Consider the following 24211-nt stretch of genomic DNA (forward strand, 5'->3'; position numbering starts at 1 on the left):
AACTAATGACGCTTAATTAACTGTACCATTACCCAAGGTCAAACTGGGTTCTCGCCAGGTCCTAAAACGGAGTAGGCATTGCACAAAACATGCAGAACTTCGCGATGCAATACATAGATCGGCTCACGAGCCGTCGATAACCCCGTAAAGTCCGTCGGGGAAAGACAACAAGGGGCTGCTGTGGGACTCAACGTGGTTCAGAGAAAGCCGGGACAAAATATCCCCGTGCTTCATCGGGGTTAGCCGAAATCCTTTTGGTGTACCTTCATGTGTATATATACACATATATATGTAGCTGTCAACAAACGGTAAAGGTACAGCCCTGCAATTGCTTGCTCACGCCAATGCGCTCTTGAGGCCACTCGGCCCACTCGCCCACGGTCGGTGGCCAGACGACTTTTTGGAAGAGGTGCAGAGTACCCACACTTGACCCCACCACGTGTGACCTGTTGATCGGCCAGCTCCGGTGTACCCATTTATACCCATTCTTACCTCCGATTAGCACGGTTGGCTACGTACGGTGCGGAAGAAGTTCAACGTACATACACAAACTACTGGCTGGACAGAGGCGAGGGAATTAAAACAAAACTTGCCCCATTGCATTAACTGCCGCGCCAGGGAGATGGAGTCGAACCGGCGACCTCTGGAGTTGAGGTCAGGTGTGCGAGCCATAACACCATTGCAGCGCCCCACATATAGACACAGGCGCCTCTATGTGCGACATGACCTCACCTGCTGGGCGTCCTCGTCCGAGTCGAAGGTCACGTACCAGTTGCTGTTGTGAGCAAACTCACAGCTGCTCAGCTTAGGGCAGTTCTCACTGCTGAATATCGCTTCGACCTCCTGCACGGACACACAGACACACAGACACACACAATATCAATGTCGATGCTATCTTTATCTCCTTCACAATGCAAACAGTGCAATGCACCGGGGTCACACGCAGCACAAAGCAGTATTTATAGCAACACTCATTGGCCACTTAGCACGTACTTGCTGGTAGTACGTGACCCAACAGTCTAACTTGCCTCAACAGGGTGGGGGGGGGGGATCTCTGTCTTTTTATAGCAACGGTGTTTCAATCTGATATGTATTAGATGCAGAGTTCATCATGTTCACGTAAAGTGGCGCGCGGTTCATTTAGACATTGAATGTATGCTCGAAAACATCAATTTTAAACGTGAACATTTTGACCCCCTGTTATACAGGGTGCCGTGGTAGCGAGATGTTAACTACCTCGCCTGGTATGCGGGAGGTCGTGGGTTCGATCCCAACCCTGACGCCTGCTGTATATTTGGAGTTTGCGTATCGCTCCCCGTCGTCTCTTGGATTTTTCTCCGGGTCCTCCAGTTGTTCCCTCCACATTTAGAATCAACATGCATTTAGAGCATTTGGCTGCCATACATTTCCACGTGATAACCCACATTGTTGAGCTATCAGTTGTGGCCAGATCGCTTCTGAAAAACAGCTACGTAACTCAGTGGGGGCCTTAGCTGGTAAAATAAAACATAGTTTAGTTTAGATTCTACATATCAATACTTTAAAATGTACATGGAAGGATTTGAATTGAGCACTGACCCCATCACTGTTATGCTTCATGAGATGAACATGGACTGCGATGCCGATTCGAAGACTCTAAATCCCCCGCTACACTGCGGCAAACTGGCGAACGCAGAGCAATGGTGCAACGCAACGCCAATTAATTTATGAGCCATCACAAAAAGAATGTGGAATCCGTTTGAATTGAAACGCTATCGTATGAGTAATTAGATTTGGCCACGCTTTGTTAAGTATTCAATCTTTAGGTCACTCCCACAGGAATGCACAGTCCCATTATCGATCCACTGCTAGATGAAGGCCTTCCCCACGCTGTGTCGCTCATGGGGGTTTTGACCGTACGTCACAGCGTGCGGGTCGAGGCTAATATGCACAAATTAAAAGCGTTCTTGTGTATTCATTCTAGATTTGTGTAGTCACATTGCTAAGCTGCTTCTCATCATCGAGGTCAGATCCTTTAAAGCGCCCCCAATCTGCCGTCGTCATCATTTATTGTGTAATTTTCATCCAGTCCCACTTTCAATAACCGCCCACAGTAGACTCTTGATGTGTCTGCCAGTTCTTCTTCTTGGTTCTTTCGGTAAAGTCGCGTAGAAGGGAAATAATAATATAGTAAAAATAAAACATAATAAAGTACAATTCTCACGACGTTTCGGCCACAACGCAAGCAGCCGTCCTCAGGTGAAGAACAGGTCTGTCGGAAAGACAGCGTCTGAATGAGCACCACCAAGCTTGGCAGCGTATATTTAAGCTGGGTTGGAGGGGTACCGCCAGCAGATATATTACATTACTAATACAGAGATCAATGAAATGTTCTTTATAAAACGAATAAAACACTTGCATTTATTTATTGAGCATGGCTTTCTAGTATCGTCTGCTATATGTAGTTACAAATCAGTCCTAAAAATTCATTGCGACACTTTTTAATTATCCACTATGGCCCACATTTGGGGTGGCAGAGTGGCAACGCTCATGCCTCACAGCAAGTAGGCCCTGGGTTCGATTACAGATTCAGGAATCTTTTCTGTGTGGAGCTTGTACGTTCTCTCCCCCTGTTATGCACGGGTTTCCCACCCAGGCTCTCCGGTTTCCTCCCATAGCTAAAAAAAAACACTTTGGCCAAGCATCCCAACTCTGGAACTCGACCTGCGAATTACTCAACCGGGATTGGATGGAGAGATATCGCCCCCTTCTGTGAAAATGTGGCAGGAACCCTCCTGAAGAAGAGTGTTGCGACTCATGTGAGTGAGGCTTTCCTGGCTAAATAACAATCGCTGAAACACATAATCTTGAAGGTTTGCCCCATTGCTGGTAATGGGAGGCCAGATGACAATGAACATTCATCAACATGTGTGTGTGAATAGACTCTTTAGGCAAGTGCTGTTAGCGAGTAGCACCTACAAAAGGCGGCACAGCACACGAGGGGGTGGGTGGCCAGCACCATGCCCAACCACCTTTGTCTCCCTAGTGGCAATGTTTACACACCGCACCAGGTAATCATTTGAGGCTGAGTCGACCTAGGGGAGGCCCAGAACCAGCTGACATATTCATCACTGGTCTTGGTCATGAGCGGGAATCGAACTCGGGTCGCCGGGTTTGTAGCGCAGTGCGCTAAACGCTACACTACCGCTCCCCTTCATTGGTAGGGCAAAAACAAAGATCCCCCATATATTATAAACAGATTGTCGATTGTCAGGACAAATGCTGTTTGCAAGCAGCACCTATGAAGGCCGGCACGGCACACGAGGGAGTGGGTGGCCAGCACCACGCATGGTCGCTTTTGTCTCCGCAGTGGCGATGTTTACACACCGCAAAAGAGTATTTATTTGAAGCCGAATCGACATAACACGCATGCGCACACCACACAAACACACACTCGTGTACCTCGACAGGAGTGCTCTCGGGAATCTCTCGCAGGATGACGACGGAGCGCGCGTGGTTGGGCCTCACCTTCTCCCCCTTCTCATCGACGTGAACAATCGCTGAGGCTGCAGCAGGACAATGACATCGCAGCCTCTTGTTAGGGACACACGTCGAACACATTTCAAACCGCAGGCCTCAACTTCACCCTCACCATGTATGTATGTGTGATGAACTTCTTTCGCACCGTACGTAGCCAACCGTGCTAAATGGGTCACTGTGCGAGTCCATGGGTCACTGTGTGAGTCCATGGGTCTCTGTGAGTCTATTTATGTATATGTGTTTAACTATTTTCGGACTTCAAGTAGGTAACCGTGCTATTCGGAGGTGCAGGGGGGGAAGGACAACAGACTACACAACAAAAAGCAGTTCTAAACAAATTCATTTTCAATTCAGATTTAAAAGTGCATAGCTCCAGTGGCTTCCTAATAAACCGTGACACGAATGACCGCCGAGCAAACTTGTACTCTGCGTGTATGCAATCAGTCGTTCATTCATTACAGTCGCCCTTGCTAGTCCTGTACGTTGACAGTCTGTTTTGTCAAAACACTGCAGGATGAGGGTCTCCACCACGCCTTGGGAACCGTGGGAGTTGTTCAACCATATTTCACCACGCTGGCCATGGCAGGTTGGTGAATCGGAATACAATGGATTTCGCTGCACTGCCCTCTACTGTCCGCAGTGCCCATTACACGTGTATTTTTTACATGGTGGTTGCCCAACCAGGCCCTATGCAGGCCCAACGTCCACCAGGGAGACGGAGCGATGAAATCTGCTCGCGTGCAGGTACTAGGTGGATTGTTCCATCGCATGGGCCGCGTACTGAGTGTGCGGTCCTGCGCACACTCTGCGCGCTTGCCACAAATTAACCACAATACCTTGCTGATCTTGTGAAGGAGCATAAACCATCACGCGAACTCCGGTCATCATCGCAGAAGCTTTTGGCTAACGATCGAATAAAGACGATCACTTCATCACACGCTTTCAGATGCCCTTCTGCGGCCATCTGGAACGCTCTTCCTTTGGATATTAGGAAGCCATTGGAGCTAAGCACTTTTAAATCATCTAGATTGAAAACAAACTTCTTAAGAACTATTTTTAGTGTTTAGTTTGATGTCCTTCCCCCGCACCTCCAATCAGCACAGTTGGCTGTGTACAGTGCGAAGGAAGTTCAACATGAATACATAGACACATTACAAGGTGTGATAATTCTACTCGTAATTCCCAAAAGCAATTACAGAGTGGCTGTAGAAGCAGACCTGATGACTCTGTGCTAATTGGAACATTGGCGAGTCAATTGACCTCTATGCTACCCAGCCACGCTATCCAGCGAGCATACCTCGTGATTTAGTATCATGCCAGCATTAGTAATGGAATTATGTAAAATCTGAAGTTGTTAACCTCAGTTAACCCAAACCCTCACATATCCACTTAAACCCATTGATGATGCAATTTACATCCATTCCATTTGCACGCAATCCATTATGTGCGTGTCTATACATATATATTACTATTGTGCTAGCCTTATCACTAGGCCAAACCTACAGACTCGATCTAACATAATCAAGTTTATATTTATAGCACCCCTTCACTCAAGGCGCTTAACATACCTTACAAAGCGGTGAAAGAATGGAATGATTTCAATGGCACGGGCATGCTACAAGGATTGAGGAATGAGTGACAGTGGCAGAGGGGCACTCAAGGATCACGAAAGATTAGGGGAGGGATGGGAAGGTGTGAATGGGGCGAGGGGGGGCAATGGAGAAGAGGTGAGGCTTTAAGAGAGCAACGGACAGAGGTTAAGGAGGGGAGACTGCGTAATTTACAAGGTTTAGGCCACATGGGGTGGTGGTGGGGTGGTGGTGGGGTGGTGGTTGGGTGCTGGTGGGGTGGTGGTGGGGTGCTGGTGGGGTGCTGGTGGGGTGGTAGTTCGATGGTGGTTAGACAGTGGTGGTGGGGTCTCACCACAGACATTTGGCCGGATCGTCACGCGGCCTAAACATAAGCGTGAAGCCGTGACCTCCCGTTTGACAAATACCGGTGGCAGGAAACAGTGAACGTACATCTGAGGACCTCGACGATGAGGTCCATGTCGGTGGTCAGCCGTTTGACCTGGTTGAAATTGGCGATGGTCCATATGGGCACGTAGTGCTCGCCGTCCATCTGGGCTACCAGGTACAAGTCCTTGGCCAGGTTCTCCCTGAAATGCAAAGCGAGTTGTGGGTCACAATCAAGGCCTTGGGAGACGCACAATCAGCTACCCCACGTGTGCCTCGTTCACATTGGTAGCATCTGCTGTCCATACAAAGTACCGTACTGTATTGTGAAAATAAAACGGTATAGGAACTCAAACACTGGGAAACAGGTTAGAAACATGCATTCACCCGGCACGTTGCGAGCACAGCTACGAATGGTATATGCATTTGTTTACTGAAGGTAAGGGATGCTGCCACAGTTAAGTTTGATCTGCCAGCGTGGCAGTTGAACCAAATGGGCAAGATAATTAAATCCCTCCCCCCCACCTCTGTCCACCCAGCAGTATAAATGGATCGGCAGGTCACATGTGGTGGGGTAAAGTGTGAGTACTCCCTTTAGGCATAGCCCTTTTACCAACAGTGGGTGCCGCGGTGGTAGAGATGTTAACTCTCACGCTTGGTATGCAGGTTGTGAGTTCGATCCCCAACCGTGACGCCTACATAGTTTGCATGTTTTCTCTCCCCGTGGTTGTGTGCATTTTGCTTCGGATCCTCTGGTTTTTCCTTCCACATTTAGAAACATGCATTTATAGTATTTAGCTCCTATAAATTTCCACGTGATAAGCCACTTCGTTGAGCTATCACTTGTGGCGCGGTCACTTCTGAACAAGAACTATACACCTCAGTTGGCCTTTAGCTGGTAAAATAAAAAAATATTTTTATAGTTTAGTATTCGGCTGCTATAAATGTCCACGTGATAAGCCATTGAGCTATAATTTGTGGTTGGGTCGCTTCTGAAAAAGGGCTAAATAGCTCAGTGGGCCTCACCTGCTAAAATAAAAAGTTTAATTTTGTTGCATAAGCAAGCAATTGCAGGGCAGCACCTTCGCCCTTTAAAAACATATTTTTGTTTATGCATATTACTGGAAGCCAAAGGGTCAAGGTCTTCTTTATCTGTGCAAGATTTTTCAAGCCAACATTCTGGAAAATGGTCAGTGTTCTCTCACTGGCACAGAGGCAATAAGGGTGAGGTAAAGGGCATTCGTTGGTATTTGTGAAGGTCAAATTCCCACTGCATACTGCCCGATATTTCAGTGCCAAAAACATCACGCTTTTAGCTCAAGTCTAAATTAGATGGAGAAGCATACTTTTGGGAGTGGCTGGGATGAAGACATACCAACCCTCTTTCATGGGATTTCTTTTTAATCTTTGACGCAAGAGGAATTATTGAAAATAATTAGTTTCATTGTCAAAATCCAGATACGTCAAGGCATCCTATCACAAGACTTGACATGGAATAATAACCACGTGAATAACTTACGGAGACAAATTATGTACACATAAGAACGCAGCCAACATCTTCCGAGTCCTGTCTTCAAATGTCACGTCCGATGGAGCATCTTAACATACTGTGGCAGTTTTTCACCGTATCGCATATCAGGTAAAGATATATTGGTGTAATAAAACGGAATACGATTTGGCTTTCCACAGCATCACAACACACAGAGTATCTATCGCCTTGTCATGATTCAGTGCCGTGTCAATGCGCAATGAAGGCGAGGTGGGAAACAAGCAGATATATAAGCAGGCCACTCGCTTCATCAAAGAAGACGTATTTCATTCACTCTCTCCCATACGCAACTATAAAACGTGGCTGTCACGGATGACACGGCCTTTCTCAAAGTCAACCTAAATGTCACCGGTTTCTTGCGCCTTTTTGAAGCAGCAGAAACCTATTTTTAGCCTCGTTGCACAGGGCCCCGGCCGCGACGTCACAACGCCAACGCGGCGACGAGGCTGCAAACCGCACCGCGGGCGCGCCGATCGGCCGACCGAACGTCGCCGTCTCCACGTGGCCGCCCCACCAGCAGCTGCTCTCTCAAACAATCTGACAGGAAGACGTGAAGACCAACGTTCACACTTGGCGGTAAAATCTGGCGCTTTTCTCCAAAGAAAACCACAGAAAAACGCCAGGGTGTATCTTGGCCCTCGAATTAGCATCGGGCGATGCTCATCTTTGTTGGTGGCCGAGAGCCGCTTTTATAAGTTTCACATTCGTATGGCAGAGGACAGTCTCTCCAAAAAGGACAATAACCATTAATATGTTTGTCACAAAGAGGCACAGATATTAACTGGCTGCAGACAGATGATGCGTCGAGTCAACTTCCAGCCAAGGTTAGAGATCGAAACCTTCCCACTGTGAAGAGAAAACATCTCCGTAACGGCACCACAAGCGTTTTTTATATATATACACAAATACCACCTGAAAATAGTGCCAACATGTAAAACGGGGCCCATGGGTTGATAAAACGTTAGCTGACATAGGGCAGGGGAATTTACTGGGGAAGAGATTGTGAAACATCAACCGGTCGTCGGAAAGAGGGGTCCTTCACACAGCTCCAGACCGTATCGTTGGCTACCGCTTGTCTCGGTCTTACAGCCCTCGACTGTTCAGGCAATGTATTAACAAATAAAATAAACTATTCCAACGGGAAATCAAAAGATTGACCCACACACGCCCGATGCAAATATCCAGGAGGCAAGCGATGAATGGCACTTCTATGCCAAACTAGGGGTGTGTGCGGTATTATTTACATCGCTCCCAGAATAAACTGAACCCTCTTCACTCTCCTGCGAACACCAGAGGCATTTCCCCTGAATCCTAAGCATGCCAAAAGCGGCCACCATGGTGAGTTCCCTGCGCTGGGGTAGTGTACTCTAATCAACGCACAACGCTGTCTCTTCGTTGAGAAACCTATTGGGTGTAGGGGGTGTGGGGAAGCATGTCTGCTAAACTCACTGCATGAAATGTGATGCGCACAAACGTGTTTCTGTACCAACCCCACGAAGTCTGAAGTTGAAATGGCAATGGTTAAACCCAGCATGACATGTCACCAATTTATATGCAGTAGCCTGGAGTATTTATGACCCAATTTAAATTTACACGTCCGATACAGTGGCTAGGCAAATATTAATGTAAACAATTCATTGGGCCATGCGGGGTACAGTTTACTAGCGCAACCGGTTTAAAGGTCATGATAATGTAATTACCAGAGGTGGGACAAAGTCATTGTTATGCAAGTCCAAGTCGAGTCGCAAGTCATCAAATTCATGACTCGAGTCTGACTCGAGTCCAAGTCACATGACTCGAGTCCACATCTCATAGGTGGGACAAAGTCATTGTTATGCAAGTCCAAGTCGAGTCGCAAGTCATCAAATTCATGACTCGAGTCTGACTCGAGTCCAAGTCACATGACTCGAGTCCACACCTCTGGTAATTACTACCTAAAATTACCATATCGGACCACACCCTCCTCCACCAACATCATCACACCTTATGGACGTTGCTATATATACACGCACACACATATGTTCCCTTTATAATGCAGCGTAAGTAAAAAAAAGTGGAGTTTTTAACGTTACAGCGCTTGGCTCACGACTATAAGGCTCTGCATTCAAATCCCACGCGGGAGTCAACGCTCGCTGATATCCTGCCCGGGTTTGATAACAAGGAAACCTTTTTTTACGGAAGTGAACAGTGGATAGATTGACCCCGTCGTGGCAATGTGGAATTTCCACCACTTGGCCCAGGGCCTCCAATGGCAATGCAGTGCTATGCCATTGCTTGGTGCAGCAGGGAAACGTTCGGATTTGTTTTTTGACTTTCACTGCAGTGCGAGCATAACCCCCACCCATCACTTCCAGCACGAGTCGAGATTCCTTTGCCCAGACATGGCCAGGAGGCTCAGGTGTCGGAATGCTGAGCTGGCACCATTGGAGGCCCTGGGTTCAAATCCAGGCAAGCCACCTGTGATTAAACTGGGCTCTCAAGTGTAGCGAACTGACGTATCTTGGTCACGAATCACTCTTGTAGTTTGTTCAGTTATTGGTACTAGTTCACGAGTTTACATTTTTATGGATTCACAAAACCCAATGAGTGTGTTCTTTGCCGGACATTTTTAACTTTACGTTTTTCGAGTGTCTATTGTAGACAACAAAACAACGTACGCAAACCAAGTGAAACGGTCGCTTGTTTTTCTCGCACAAGCTGATATATTATGATGTGGTCAGTGTTTTAACACTACCTGTGGAAGTAACGCTACCTGATAGCACAGAAATATTGAACAAGGGGCATTGTTTCCCTGCGTGTGTGTGTTTGACGAGAAGTAACCGCTGACCCCCCAGGAGAGACTATTCTGGTGCAGAATTCCCGAGATTACTGCAGGCGTAGGTTTTTGCGGTTGTGCACTCCAAATCTCCGATGTGTTTACGGGTTGTACGACATTTCTGCCATTTGCTGGGACCTTCTTCATGAATTTAATACAATTCGCTTTGCTCTTTTTAATGTGAAGAACATTGTACCTTCTTGCCAAGTTGCAAGGGGCGCCAGAGTGGCGAGATGTTCACTACCTCGCCTGGTATCCAGGTGCTCGTGGGTTCGATCCCGACCTTGACGCCTGCTGTATATTTGGAGTTTGTATGTTCTCCCGTGGTCGCATGGATTTTTCTCTGGGTCTTCGGGTTTTTCCATCCTCATTCAAAAACGTGCGTTTAGAGTATTTGGCTGCTATAGATTTCCACCATTTCATTCAAGCCATTTCATTGACCTATAATTTGTGTCCTGGTCGCTTCTCAAATCGAGCTATATAGCTCAGTGGGCCTTACTTGGTAAGTATATTGAAGTTCTTTCATACCGTACGTAGCCAACCGTGCTAATCAGAGGTAAAATGACAAAAAACTGTTTAAGTATCGGCGACAGAGAGGTGAGTAATATTTCCGTGTAGGTTTTCAGAGCTATGCCGTACGGCTCTAGCAGCAGCCGGATAGAAACTTCGGATGTCAGCCGAACACAATTGCTGACCCACCCGTACTGGACATCAGTGAACAAGAGCTCATGGGATTACTCCGGTCTGAATACAGATTCTGACTGTAAAGATTCTGAAATTGTGCGTTACAACTGGACAGCACAAGGAAGAGTTTACCGGCCTACACGCGTACCTGGAGAAGTAATACTCCAGCTGTTTCCGCAGAGCCTCCCGGAGCTCCTCCCCACACAGCACGGGCAGAGACTCCGCTTGCTCTCCTTGTCCTGCTGGTCACACAGAGAGTTTGCACGCGCAAGGTTAAGCAGTCGCAACGCCATTCCACAGCAGTGACAACAGAAACAACGTGTTCTCACCAACACCCAAGGTAATTTTCAGCCAATGAAAATGAGTAAACTCTCTACACACGTTCCGCAGCTCAAGATGATTGCTCAAACCCAGTGGACAGGCGACACCGACGTTCAAGAATCACGTGATCTCGTGATTTTCAGCCAATGAAAACTACCACGAACTAGGAGAGATGGGTGCAAGTGGAAACGGGTTAGATATGTATGTGTCAATTGACACCCTTCAATAAGAGATGTTCCACCTCAAGCAATTATTTAGGAAAAATATAATTAATAAGTAAATAAAAGATATTTAGAATGTGCAACATGTAATGACATCGTTACACAAAACACCCACAATACCCTGCAAGTCACGTAAAATGTATGGTTAGCAACCTGACCATTAAACATCATAGGATATAATTTGGCATTATAGCTACACGACGATTTAACCCAAAATAAACGAGTCATGAATCATAATATTGCTCGTTAAAGACTGCGTATAATATTTCCCGAGAAAATTGAAATATAAACATGTAAGAACCTTACAATTGTATTTAGATACTTCATAAATCAATTAATCAATAAAAATGCGATTACATTATACTTTGCCAAATAGGTTCTTGTTATGAATACGTGGTATTGAAGCAAGGATGATGTATGATTGTGTTTACTGGAATTTAGTATGCAGCAAATATCATTCACAAAAACGAGCCAATAAGGTGAAAGTCAACATAAAAGTGGCTCACGCAAAAATCCTCCTCTCAGTAACAGTCTTATCTGCAATTGACAGACCCATGAAATGCCATTGTCTGTGACCATTTTTTGATCACTAAAAAGTCTGATGGTATTTTCTCGTCAGATTTAATCCGCGTAAACAAAAGTGCTTTGTCCTGCGTGCGATGTTCTCTGTTCTCAGCAGCATTGTGGCTTTCATAAGTGCAGTATTGCTGACACGGTCAACGTACGTTTCACGTCGCTTGGCAATGGCGTGCGTTGTGCGGCGCGTTAACAATCTGACAAACTGGCAGTACATGCATTCACGTGACACGTTACCGAAGGCCATGGAGATACAAGAATGGGAGTTAGAATCTATAAAATCCATGACGATTTCAATTTCCATCACGGTGACAGCTCCCGCATTCGGAAATTAATTCCCAAGAGGGCAAATCACAAATAAGGTGGACGAATATACCCAACTGCATGAACAAAAAAACGGGGCTATTTTATACCTACGTGACTTTCCCGAAAGAACCAAAGAGTATGGATTCCTGCAGTCACGAAAGCTTCAAATCAAGATTAAAAGGGGCTCAGTCGAGTGAACAGAATCAGTATTCATACTGGAGGAATCCGATGAGCTATAAAGCTCTTTTTCACAGATGCCCAGTAAACATTTGGTCATTGGACGCACAATGAGAGTGCCGGTTACAATAGGTACGATAAGAGGTAAAATTGAAATGGACAATTTGACATTTCTGGAGGGCAAACATCACTCTGTCTCCAACCTTCGGAACTGTGAACATACAGAAATATGAAAAATTACCTCGCGGAAATGTTTTATTCGTTTAATATTTTTTTTTACTTTTCTGTTTACCCTATAACAAAAAAACTCAACACATCCACCAATAAGACCGTGGCCTTGAAAGCAAACGTAACAGTCAACATCCCCTACCTCTGCGTGCTCTGAAAAAGGTCCATTTCCTTGAAAAGTCGCCTATTATATACTTTTCCTCTGAAGGTCACGGCGTTATTGATACACTTGTTGAGTCTATAATAGAGGTTTTTGGGTTAGATCGCATACATATAAACGTGTCGTTAAACCCGCCACCACCTGACAGCCAATTAGCAAGGTTTGTCGTGTAAACAAAACATGGCAATTCATTCGAGTGTAGTGACTGAGAATGTCACTGTGTGGTGCCGGGCCTGCGAGGCCACGGCGGGATCTCTACTGTTGTGTGTACACCCCGGACACGGGGTGTAGTACCAGCCCTAGTGGGGGCTTGGGTGAGCGCTGGTTCAGCGCGGTGGCACCACGCACAGCATGCTGTGCGGGCTCCCGTTGAGAGAGCGAGAGAGTGTCAGCCAGCTAGGGTTACGTTGGGGGCATGATACTCTGGCTGACCTGGGGACATGTGACCGGATGATACTGGAGAGGGGCCACTGGTGGAGGGGGCCAATGGGTGGTCACATGATCCGAGAAGAACTCTCGAGAGCCTTCAGGCAAGGGCGAGAGAGATCGAGAAGGTGGGCGGGGCGAGAAGTGGAGCCAGCCCCAGCCCGGCCCGATATAAGGGGGGCCCTGTAAGGGGCTCGGGGTTCTTACTGTCGGAGAGGCAGGAGACCCACGTCAAGCTTGAAGAAGCCTCCAGCCACGCGGTCCGGGACCCAGCTTGTGGTCCGGACCGTGATAGTGGAACCGTGTCTAGTTCCGCCGTAGCGTGGTTAGTTGGGTGGTCACCACCCGACGGTGTGTTGTGTCAATAGCCTCGAGTATGTTGTGTTAATAGCCTGGAGTATGTTGTGCAAATAGTTTAATAAAACGTGTTGCTTCCTAAGACAACCTTGGACTCACTACACTAGCACAGCACACCGGTGTGTTGGAGAGTAAACCGATAACATTGTTGAGTCTGTCTGTGATTTGTGCTTGTAACATGACTGCCAACGCAGCATCTCCGTGTAATTTGGTTAGACCTTAACAGTGCTGTTGAGGCGTGACCTATGAGCTTACCATCTCTGGCAACGTGCATGTGCGATTTAAATGAATCAGCCAGGGGTGAATCCACAGCACACTGCATGGCATCCTTCACTTGGCCATTGGCACTGCTGCTGCCTGCAGGACGCACAGACGCACAGCTCAGGACAACAGCACAAGAACATCACAAGAAATACACCTCTCTGAAAATCCCGTCGCGCGCTTACAGACACGCTTCCGCGGCCGTCTGGACCGCTCTTCCTTCCGACATTAGGAAGCCACTGGAGCTAGGCACGTTTAAATTATCTAGATTGCCAAACTCATTTCTTTACAACTGCTTTTTGTGTTTAGTTTGTTGTCCTTCCCCCGTACCTCCGATTAGCATGATTGGCTACGTACGATGCAAAAGAAGTGCAACGTACATACATAAATAAAACTACCATTGGGGTAAACAGGGCCATAGAGTGGGGGGGAGGCAGCAGTCCTCCCCCATGCCTCAGCTCTAAGCGGGCCTCAAACAAGGCAATGGGGGTCTCTAGGGATAAGAACCTGGTGTCTGTGGGGCAAATATAACTTGTCTTCAGTACACAGCAGACAAGTCCTGGCGTCTAAGTGGCATATATAACTGGTATTGAGTATCCCAGCATTAATTAGACAATTGTGACAATGCTGTAAAATACTAAACAGTTTTACAAACAATCTTAGCCAGTCCTGCGTTATAAATAAGACAGACTGACTATACTACTCTAAAAAATGGCTAACAAAGGGTGCTGCACTGGAAAATGCCTTTCCCCTTCTTTAATGGAAAACCGTAAAAAAAGGACTAATGGGAGATTCTCATCTCTTCATTTGTAAAAGAACATTTGCTTAACATTTCTTTCAAAACACTATGGGAACCTCATTTGCCAGTAAAAATATGATAATTGGTTCTTTACCCTTCTATCTGGCAACAAAACTGACACCTTTTTACAAGGAGTCATGTTTGCATAGACCGCAATACCTGCAGTCATAATACAAACAAAAGAACATAACTCTGATAATGTGCACTGTCCTTGAAGTTGATTGGTCCACACCCGAGACAGCTTTCCTTAGAGCCTAGTCTCATATGGGTTGGACCAGATGACGCCAAAAGGCGCACAACTCAAGGACAATGCACCATCAGAGTATGAGAGCTCGGGGCAAGCATCTACACTATGGGAACCTCATTTGCCAGTAAAAATATGATAATTGGTTCTTTACCCTTCTATCTGGCAACAAAACTGACACCTTTTTACAAGGAGTCATGTTTGCATAGACCGCAATACCTGCAGTCATAATACAAACAAAAGAACATAACTCTGATAATGTGCACTGTCCTTGAAGTTGATTGGTCCACACCCGAGACAGCTTTCCTTAGAGCCTAGTCTCATATGGGTTGGACCAGATGACGCCAAAAGGCGCACAACTCAAGGACAATGCACCATCAGAGTATGAGAGCTCGGGGCAAGCATCTACACTATGGGAACCTCATTTGCCAGTAAAAATATGATAATTGGTTCTTTACCCTTCTATCTGGCAACAAAACTGACACCTTTTTACAAGGAGTCATGTTTGCATAGACCGCAATACCTGCAGTCATAATACAAACAAAAGAACATAACTCTGATAATGTGCACTGTCCTTGAAGTTGATTGGTCCACACCCGAGACAGCTTTCCTTAGAGCCTAGTCTCATATGGGTTGGACCAGATGACGCCAAAAGGCGCACAACTCAAGGACAATGCACCATCAGAGTATGAGAGCTCGGGGCAAGCATCTACACTATGGGAACCTCATTTGCCAGTAAAAATATGATAATTGGTTCTTTACCCTTCTATCTGGCAACAAAACTGACACCTTTTTACAAGGAGTCATGTTTGCATAGACCGCAATACCTGCAGTCATAATACAAACAAAAGAACATAACTCTGATAATGTGCACTGTCCTTGAAGTTGATTGGTCCACACCCGAGACAGCTTTCCTTAGAGCCTAGTCTCATATGGGTTGGACCAGATGACGCCAAAAGGCGCACAACTCAAGGACAATGCACCATCAGAGTATGAGAGCTCGGGGCAAGCATCTACACTATGGGAACCTCATTTGCCAGTAAAAATATGATAATTGGTTCTTTACCCTTCTATCTGGCAACAAAACTGACACCTTTTTACAAGGAGTCATGTTTGCATAGACCGCAATACCTGCAGTCATAATACAAACAAAAGAACATAACTCTGATAATGTGCACTGTCCTTGAAGTTGATTGGTCCACACCCGAGACAGCTTTCCTTAGAGCCTAGTCTCATATGGGTTGGACCAGATGACGCCAAAAGGCGCACAACTCAAGGACAATGCACCATCAGAGTATGAGAGCTCGGGGCAAGCATCTAGAGTTGTGCGCCTTTTGGCGTCATCTGGTCCAACCCATATGAGACTAGGCTCTAAGGAAAGCTGTCTCGGGTGTGGACCAATCAACTTCAAGGACAGTGCACATTATCAGAGTTATGTTCTTTTGTTTGTATTATGACTGCAGGTATTGCGGTCTATGCAAACATGACTCCTTGTAAAAAGGTGTCAGTTTTGTTGCCAGATAGAAGGGTAAAGAACCAATTATCATATTTTTACTGGCAAATGAGGTTCCCATAGTGTAGATGCTTGCCCCGAGCTCTCATACTCTGATGGTGCATTGTCCTTGAGTTGTGCGCCTTTTGGCGTCATCTGGTCCAACCCATATGAGACTAGGCTCTAAGGAAAGCTGTCTCGGGTGTGGACCAATCAACTTCAAGGACAGTGCACATTATCAGAGTTATGTTCTTTTGTTTGTATTATGACTGCAGGTATTGCGGTCTATGCAAACATGACTCCTTGTAAAAAGGTGTCAGTTTTGTTGCCAGATAGAAGGGTAAAGAACCAATTATCATATTTTTACTGGCAAATGAGGTTCCCATAGTGTAGATGCTTGCCCCGAGCTCTCATACTCTGATGGTGCATTGTCCTTGAGTTGTGCGCCTTTTGGCGTCATCTGGTCCAACCCATATGAGACTAGGCTCTAAGGAAAGCTGTCTCGGGTGTGGACCAATCAACTTCAAGGACAGTGCACATTATCAGAGTTATGTTCTTTTGTTTGTATTATGACTGCAGGTATTGCGGTCTATGCAAACATGACTCCTTGTAAAAAGGTGTCAGTTTTGTTGCCAGATAGAAGGGTAAAGAACCAATTATCATATTTTTACTGGCAAATGAGGTTCCCATAGTGTAGATGCTTGCCCCGAGCTCTCATACTCTGATGGTGCATTGTCCTTGAGTTGTGCGCCTTTTGGCGTCATCTGGTCCAACCCATATGAGACTAGGCTCTAAGGAAAGCTGTCTCGGGTGTGGACCAATCAACTTCAAGGACAGTGCACATTATCAGAGTTATGTTCTTTTGTTTGTATTATGACTGCAGGTATTGCGGTCTATGCAAACATGACTCCTTGTAAAAAGGTGTCAGTTTTGTTGCCAGATAGAAGGGTAAAGAACCAATTATCATTTCTTTCAAAAGTTTCAATCATAGAAAACGGCAGATAATGTTTAATGTGATATTCCACGCTTTAGGGGGTACACTAATGTGAAATGTATATTCAGAAGCTCAATGTATTCACTATAAAAATACAAAAAAAGACCCCAAGAACTTTGTAATTAAAGGTCTTTTACGAAATTCTATAATTTACACATTCAGACATCTTAAATTATTAATGGCTCCTTACATCTTGGCAGGACGATACTGTACAGTAAATCCCCGTTTACCGCGCATTCACACCACGCGTTTTAACTTCAACACGTTTTTTCTTTTGCTTTATTGCTGAACATACACCGTACCCGCTATAACGCGAGTGTAGCGCGTGACGGAATACTTACGATAACGCGAGTTTAGAGCATGACGGACAACTCGCTAAAACTTGAGTGTAGTGCGTGAAGGACTACTCACTATAGCGTGCGTGTAGTGCGTGACGGACTACTCACTATAACGTGAGTCTGGAGCGTGACTGAGCGGCATGGGTGTTGGGAGCGTTGTTCGGTGATGCTGAATCTGAGATAAAGATTCTGATTCCGATGCGCGCTGTGATACACGCCATGTCTTCCCCATCCTCACTGTGTGTTCCTGCATCTTTGTGTGTGTCGCGTCATTTTGCTTTCCTCGTCTTTTTCACTCGCCATAGCTCTCCCCTCACACACTTCATATTTAAATCAATGACCGTCACACATAGCATATTTATAGAAATACTATATAAACACAACACATTTTAAACTAGACATGTAAAACAGTATACTGCACCGTAAAAAATAAAAACAATAATAAAATTACGGGCTGGAATAGCACTTCCACCTTCACTGTTATCCCTTATGGGAAAATAACTCCCGCTTAGAGCGAATTTGCTTCACACGGCAATTTTCAGGAACGGAACCCCCGCGTTAAGCGAGGAATTGCTGTACAGTATTCCCTCGTTATTTACAAACTTGCTATCCGGATTTTGGCTATCCGCAAATCGCGTCTGGAACTCCACACGACTACTGCATCGAGAGAAAGATAGAAGGAAAGTGATGAGAGGTAAAGTGATGAGAGAGAACGTGATGAGAGATAAAGTGATGAGAGATAAAGTGATGAGAGGTAAAGTGATAAGAGATAAAGTGATGAGAGATAAAGTGATGAGAGGTAAAGTGATGAGAGATAAAGTGATGAGAGAGAACGTGATGGGAGGTAAAGTGATGAGAGATACAGTGATGAGAGATACAGTGATGAGAGATACAGTGATGAGAGGTAAATTTCTAAGAGGTAAAGTGATGAGATAAAGTGAGAGATAAAGGGATAAGAGAAATTATGAAAATAGAGCAATGTCAGACCACGTGAAGCGTTACGATCATTTTCATGTATTTAATAATTTTTTACGTATTTATTCAAGGCAAATCATAGGCCAACATCACTATCCGCGGGATTTTCTCTCCACGAGCATCTCTGCAACGTATTCCTCGCGAATAACGAGGGAAGCGTGCGCCGCGAATCATCTGATGCCCGCTCACCACCGTCCAGCCCGTTAACGGGGCTCTTTGAACTTTGATCGTTGGGTGCGTCCAGGCCATTGGCGGAGGGCTCACTTCCAGCTGTAGCTGGGCCAGCTGCTCCCGCTGGAGGGCTCTGCCAAGCCTTAGCACATGGGTTCAGGCCCGAAGGCAGGCAGCCATCCTGCAGAGATAAACAAACGAAGCACGATATAAAAAAAACAAATTCAACGCCAGCACTCAAAACCCACGTGACTGTGTCCGCATCGGTTTAGACCGTGCAACCACAAATGCGTTATTGCATAGTCTACACGGAGGGCGTGTGTCAGGGTAGGCAAATTCTGGTGCGACCGTGAACGTCGTGGCAGGAAAAGGACATTCCAGTTCCCTTCAACAGTGACATTTCTGTTGTCATGTTTTTACAAAGTCTTTTTTCATCCCCATCAAAGTGAAAGAAACGGGAACAATCACGGCTTAAAATAAAAACAAGGCAAATTACCAGCACTGTTTTTTTACTCATTTGAATATTTTAAAAATAGATTTATTTTTTAATGAACAGGGATATGATTGAACTGTAAACGCTTAAAAATGTAGGCATACGCATGAGACATTAATAACACATCGCACATTTCCACCACAATCACGTACACGGTGTCAAATACGGACGGCACAGACGTGACACGCGCACGCCGTGAAGTGACATCGGCTGTGGCATGATTACCACGGTTGGCTAAGTACGGTGCAATAGAAGTCCAACATACATACCTACACATAGCAGGAAACCCGATGCAAGATTACAAGCAACATAGGATGGCAGTGAGGCGAGGTATAAGTGAACAAAACGTTGCTTTTCCTTTAAATATGTATCTTCTAACTGGCGGTACTTCCGATGATAAACACTGTAATGTGTTTTTTCTGATATAATCACTGCGTTCCAACATGACCATTACGGATACAGGTTTCCGTCAAAGTTACGAGGGGACACCATTCTACTCATGAAATGCAAAAGTATCCCAATGGCCATGCGAACTCTCTCGTCGTACACTTCTGATTCGCCGATTAACAAACCTGCAGTGCACGTCCACAGGGCAAGAGGTAGGTAAAGAAAAAAGGCACTTTCCTTCACGAAAAATGGGGAAATGCGTGATACTGGTTTTTGTTTCATTTCTTTAGCACTGCTTTTTGTGTTGAGTTCATTGTCCTTCCCTTGAGCCGCACGGTTGGCTACGTACGGTGCAAAAGTTCAACGTACGTCAGCGCGTACACTTTGCGCATGTGGGGCTGGTAAAGAAGGAGGGCCGCTCTGGGTTTGGACCAAGGCTCGAGTCAATCCGATGCGATCGGATTGAGGTCAAACTGTACTCATTAAAATGCTGTCCTTGGAAGTTGAACGGCTGCAGTTGGTCAAGTTGCTGAATGCTATTCTGAGTCGTATTCTCGCATCGGGCACCAAGCCGGTACCCAGTAACTAAACTTGCTTCTCGTTTGTGTTCATATTTACATTCTCAGCCTCGTCGCCCCTGGAGTGCACAAAACAATCTCGCGATCCTCATCCACCAGATATCCGTTGCTGACTGAAGGATCTTGCCACCTCCATTGTTTGCAAGCATTACACAAAAATGACAATGCAACATTTGGCTATTTAGTTTTTATGAGCAAATCTCTGCTCTAAAAAAGGTTTTTTGTTTTTAATACGGCCCTGAATATTTGACAAAAGCCATGGCGATCAAAACTTTTCACAAGCACTGAGAACAGCTATCGGGTAACGTGTGAGAGGTGGTGATTTTACAACGGTTTCAGCAGTACTTTATTTGTCAAATCTGAGGGCTCAGATTTGAGGTTTCCGCAGCTGTTTGTCGATTGATGGTCATGATGTCAGTGGCACACGGGAGATCAGAAACCTCGGTGTTCAGTTTGACCAGTCATTATACTTTGAGGAACATATTTAAGGTGGTTAACATGTCCTTTTTCCACCTATGAAATATTGCCAGAATGCCGACTTGGAGAGACTGGTCCATGCTTTTGTATTATCCAGACGACTGCAACACCTCACTGGTTGGGATACCGAGCAAAGTATTGGGCAGACTCCAGCTTTTAAAGAATGCAGCTGCGAGAGTGCTTACACCATGTACATCATTCCGTGAGGACATTACACCAGTTATCTAATCTCTTCATTGGCTACCAGTTAAATTCCGAGTGGATTTTAAGATACCGCTGTTAACCTATAAGGCTTTAAATGGGCTCATCCCACCTTACTTGCAGGAACTAATACATTTATATATTCCATGAATGTCCTTCTGATCTCCAACTGGTCAACACTCCCAGGTCTAGGTTGCACTCTTTTGGTGATCGGCTTTTGTTAGCGTGGCACCCAAGCTATGGAACGCCTTGCCACTTGAAATCAGGCAATCAAAGTCGGTAAATATATTTAAGTCTTGATTTGAAGCTTTTGTGACTGCAAGGATTCATACTCTTAGTTTTTTCGGTAAAGTCACGTAGGTTAAAAGTTTTTTAATAAATGATTTGCATGAATTTTAATTTCATTTTTTTACCTACGTGACTTTACCGAAAAAACTAAGAGTATATTTAAGTCTGCTTTTAAAACCCATCTCTTCAAAGTGGCCTTCCTCCTCTTCGGTTTGGTCAGTTGGGCCCTGGTTCTGTTTTTGTTTCCTGTTTTATCATGCATTGCGCACTGGGATCCCAGGATGGGATGTGCATTATACATTTGAATTGTTATTATTTGATAAAAAAAGTTACATTTCAACTTTATTCAGGCAACGACTGCGTGGAAGACTTCGCCATCAGAGTTGTGCAAGTCGCCCTCCTACAACCCGGCGTCCGGAGCCCACAAAGGGCCACGCAGCGAATTAGCAGTGGGATTATAAGGAGATGGTGAATGTCCCCAGTGAGTACCGATGTAATGCTCGCAGATTGCGACACTGTACAAACCGCCCACGTAGCCTAGGTGGCTTATGTAGCAGCAGTAAATATAAAGCAGCAGCCCACGCAGCAGCACAAGCAGCAGCAGACCGTAAGGCAGTGGCACATTTTATAACGACAGAGGCAGCTAGAGTCCAGTTCGTTAAGCCTTGTCCGGCATCAAATTCACGTGATATTCCTCAGATGGAGAGCTAATGTCTGACCTGGATATATAGACCCTGAAAGTGATCCAGATGTGATTACTGTACATTAGAGAAGTAATCTTAGGATTTTCGCATACAGCATGTGTCCTGGCCCCAAACCTTATTACTGTAGGTTGTAATGTGTATTGCTGACAACTGCCTTCTTAATTGTTATGGGTATCAGTCAAGTTGATGAGATTTCACCAAGCTGCAGCTGTATACATGTCTTCCATGCTTTTAAGATATGAACCAACAAGATCCCTCAGATCCCCTGGTACTGGTCTTTTAGTCGTCCCAAAGGCCAGGACCAAAACCTACAGAGAAGCGGCTTTTAGTGTTTACGGTCCTCGCCTGTGGGACAGCCTGCCAGGGCATCTGAGGGCTTCAGAATCATTAAGCACTTTTAAAATGAATCTAAAAACTAACTTTTTTTAACTTGCTTAATTACGATTTCCTTAATGTGTTATTTCTATTATGTCTTTGCTATAAATTTGTCACGTGATTTTATTTGGCCTACAATTTCACTTTTATTGTTCGTGCCTGTAAAGCACTATGTATTTGCACGAATAATGCTATAGAAATAGAGTTTGATTGATTGATTGAACTGTGGACAACGTGAAACAATACATGGATTGACACGGCAAGTCACACCCAAATAAATTACGGGGGCAGTTTCCCAACCTTTTCGATAATCTACCGACAGCAGCAGCAGCGCCGTTTCTCCGTCTCGTGACCCGACTCGGGATAAAATTGCTGAAAAAAATGAGGGGAGAGAAAATAATTCACCCTCCACTGCCCTTGAAGTGCCAATTGAACGTAACTCGCGAGTCATCGGCGCCCCCTCCGGCAGACCCGCAATGACAATACGCTCTTCAACAGTCGCGCCATCACAAAACGCCTAGCCGCACGGGGCTTTCACGGGCACGTGTTTAAGTCTGCAGCATAGCCCTGCGTCGCCACGTACCAACGCGACCCTTCGCACTGCGGCGCACAGAGTCTGGATGGCGGCAAGTGACCGAGTCCATGGAGCACCCCCCCCAATCCCCGCTGCGCGGACTCGGATCGAGGCCAATCGGCGCGATCCTGCGACCGGCGAGGCCAACTCCACATTCCTGTGAGCTCGTCCAGACAGCACATTCTTGAGCCGGCATAACAGAAGTGCATCCCGCAGGGAGCAGCCTGCAATAGAATGAGAAATCCCCAAAAATAAGAAGCTCGTACTTTTAATTTTGAGTTTGAATTCGCGTTGCATTGACTTTTTTTTTGCAGTGGCCAACTTGCAAAATATGATGTCGACCTATGAACACTGTACAGAGGGATACACTGGTATAATTCCCATTCAGACATCACCAACTGATATTATTTCCACATGTTATCATAAATACCGAAGTAAAAAAATATTTAAGTTGCCGAAAACGAAAATTGTTCTACATGGTGCAAGTTGCGTTTTATTTACACCAATCCGACGGGGGGGTGGGGGTAATGTATTTTAAAGCCCCAGGTTTTTAACAACTCCTGTACGGTATTCCTATATTTATCCACAAATCTCACCCCGAGACTTAAGACTCTTCCTCGAGAGGATCTTTCAAGTGTGAGATAATTGGCCAGCAGCTCCCTATCAAGTGTGCGAGGAAACTGGAGCAAGCCAGAAAAGCGCGGGGGGGGGGGCCTGTGGATTACTCACAAAAGTGCCTCGCGTATCTTTATTTAGTCACCACTGGATAAGCCCATCAGATTGGGAGTCTTAGCACATGGAAGATATTTGCATGATCCAACAACCTTGCCTGCAAAAAACCACGCCAGACCAAATGTACGTTCCACTAATAATTAAATTAATTTAAGTATTTGTGAGATCTGAATTGAAGTATCGATTTAAATGTTAAGATCGAGCTTCCTACCGATATCCCACGCCGAAAGCTTTTTCGAAGGCGGTGTACAGTAACGTCGTGATTGGTTGCCGAAAACATGTGTCCTTCTAGCCGCTGGGTAGCCGCTGAGGCTTGTACGAGCGTTCGCCATGAATAATTCAGACCTCAGAGGAAAGCAATAAAACCCAAGCGGACAGTTCCACGGGCCTTTAAAGGGTGCGTCCAAAATGTCACCTCGTCCGGTTGCGCTCATCACACGAGGACGGTCAGCACAAGCACAGGCTGCGTTCGCATGATGGGCGACATCCAACAAGTTACGTAACCTTCTTTTCACTCGACAGCGGTCGATCCTCCAAAATCGAAGGTGAACGATTAAAAAGGGGCAGATGTTAATATTGCACGATTCCCTAAAAAAAAACCACATGCAACTGATGGTGTTTCAACACCGAAAACAATTTAAGGGCCATGTCCAAACGTGTCATGTGCGACTTTTCCAAATAAAATAAAAACATGATCGACAAGATGGGCAGAGCTGTCAAAAATCCAAATCCTGGTCGATATTCGGAAGCCACTGGAGCTATGCACGTTAAATCCAGATTGAAAAAACATTTATTGAGAGCTTATTGTGTTTAGTTTGTCCTTTCCCCGCACCT

General features: G+C 45.5%; 1 protein-coding gene across 5 annotated transcripts in view; it reads right to left on the reverse strand.

Annotated features, from left to right (window-relative positions):
• Nucleotides 1-24211, reverse strand: part of LOC144729575 (la-related protein 4-like) — a 92533-nt gene that overhangs the window by 15936 nt on the left and 52386 nt on the right. For 2 of the 5 annotated variants that reach the window (XM_078609925.1, XM_078609932.1), the window contains exons 2-7: nt 18587-18749; nt 13550-13651; nt 10671-10764; nt 5541-5677; nt 3442-3545; nt 733-843 (exon numbers count right to left, since the gene is read on the reverse strand). In XM_078609925.1, coding sequence (XP_078466051.1) covers nt 733-843; nt 3442-3545; nt 5541-5677; nt 10671-10764; nt 13550-13651; nt 18587-18749 — 711 coding nt within the window. The remainder of the gene's footprint in view (nt 1-732; nt 844-3441; nt 3546-5540; nt 5678-10670; nt 10765-13549; nt 13652-18586; nt 18750-24211) is intronic. The other 3 variants (XM_078609958.1, XM_078609950.1, XM_078609942.1) reach the window with 3 other exon arrangements.

This window comes from Lampetra planeri, chromosome 2 (assembly GCF_965212315.1).
Source record: "Lampetra planeri chromosome 2, kcLamPlan1.2.h2, whole genome shotgun sequence".
In the NCBI taxonomy this organism is placed as follows: domain Eukaryota; kingdom Metazoa; phylum Chordata; class Hyperoartia; order Petromyzontiformes; family Petromyzontidae; genus Lampetra; species Lampetra planeri.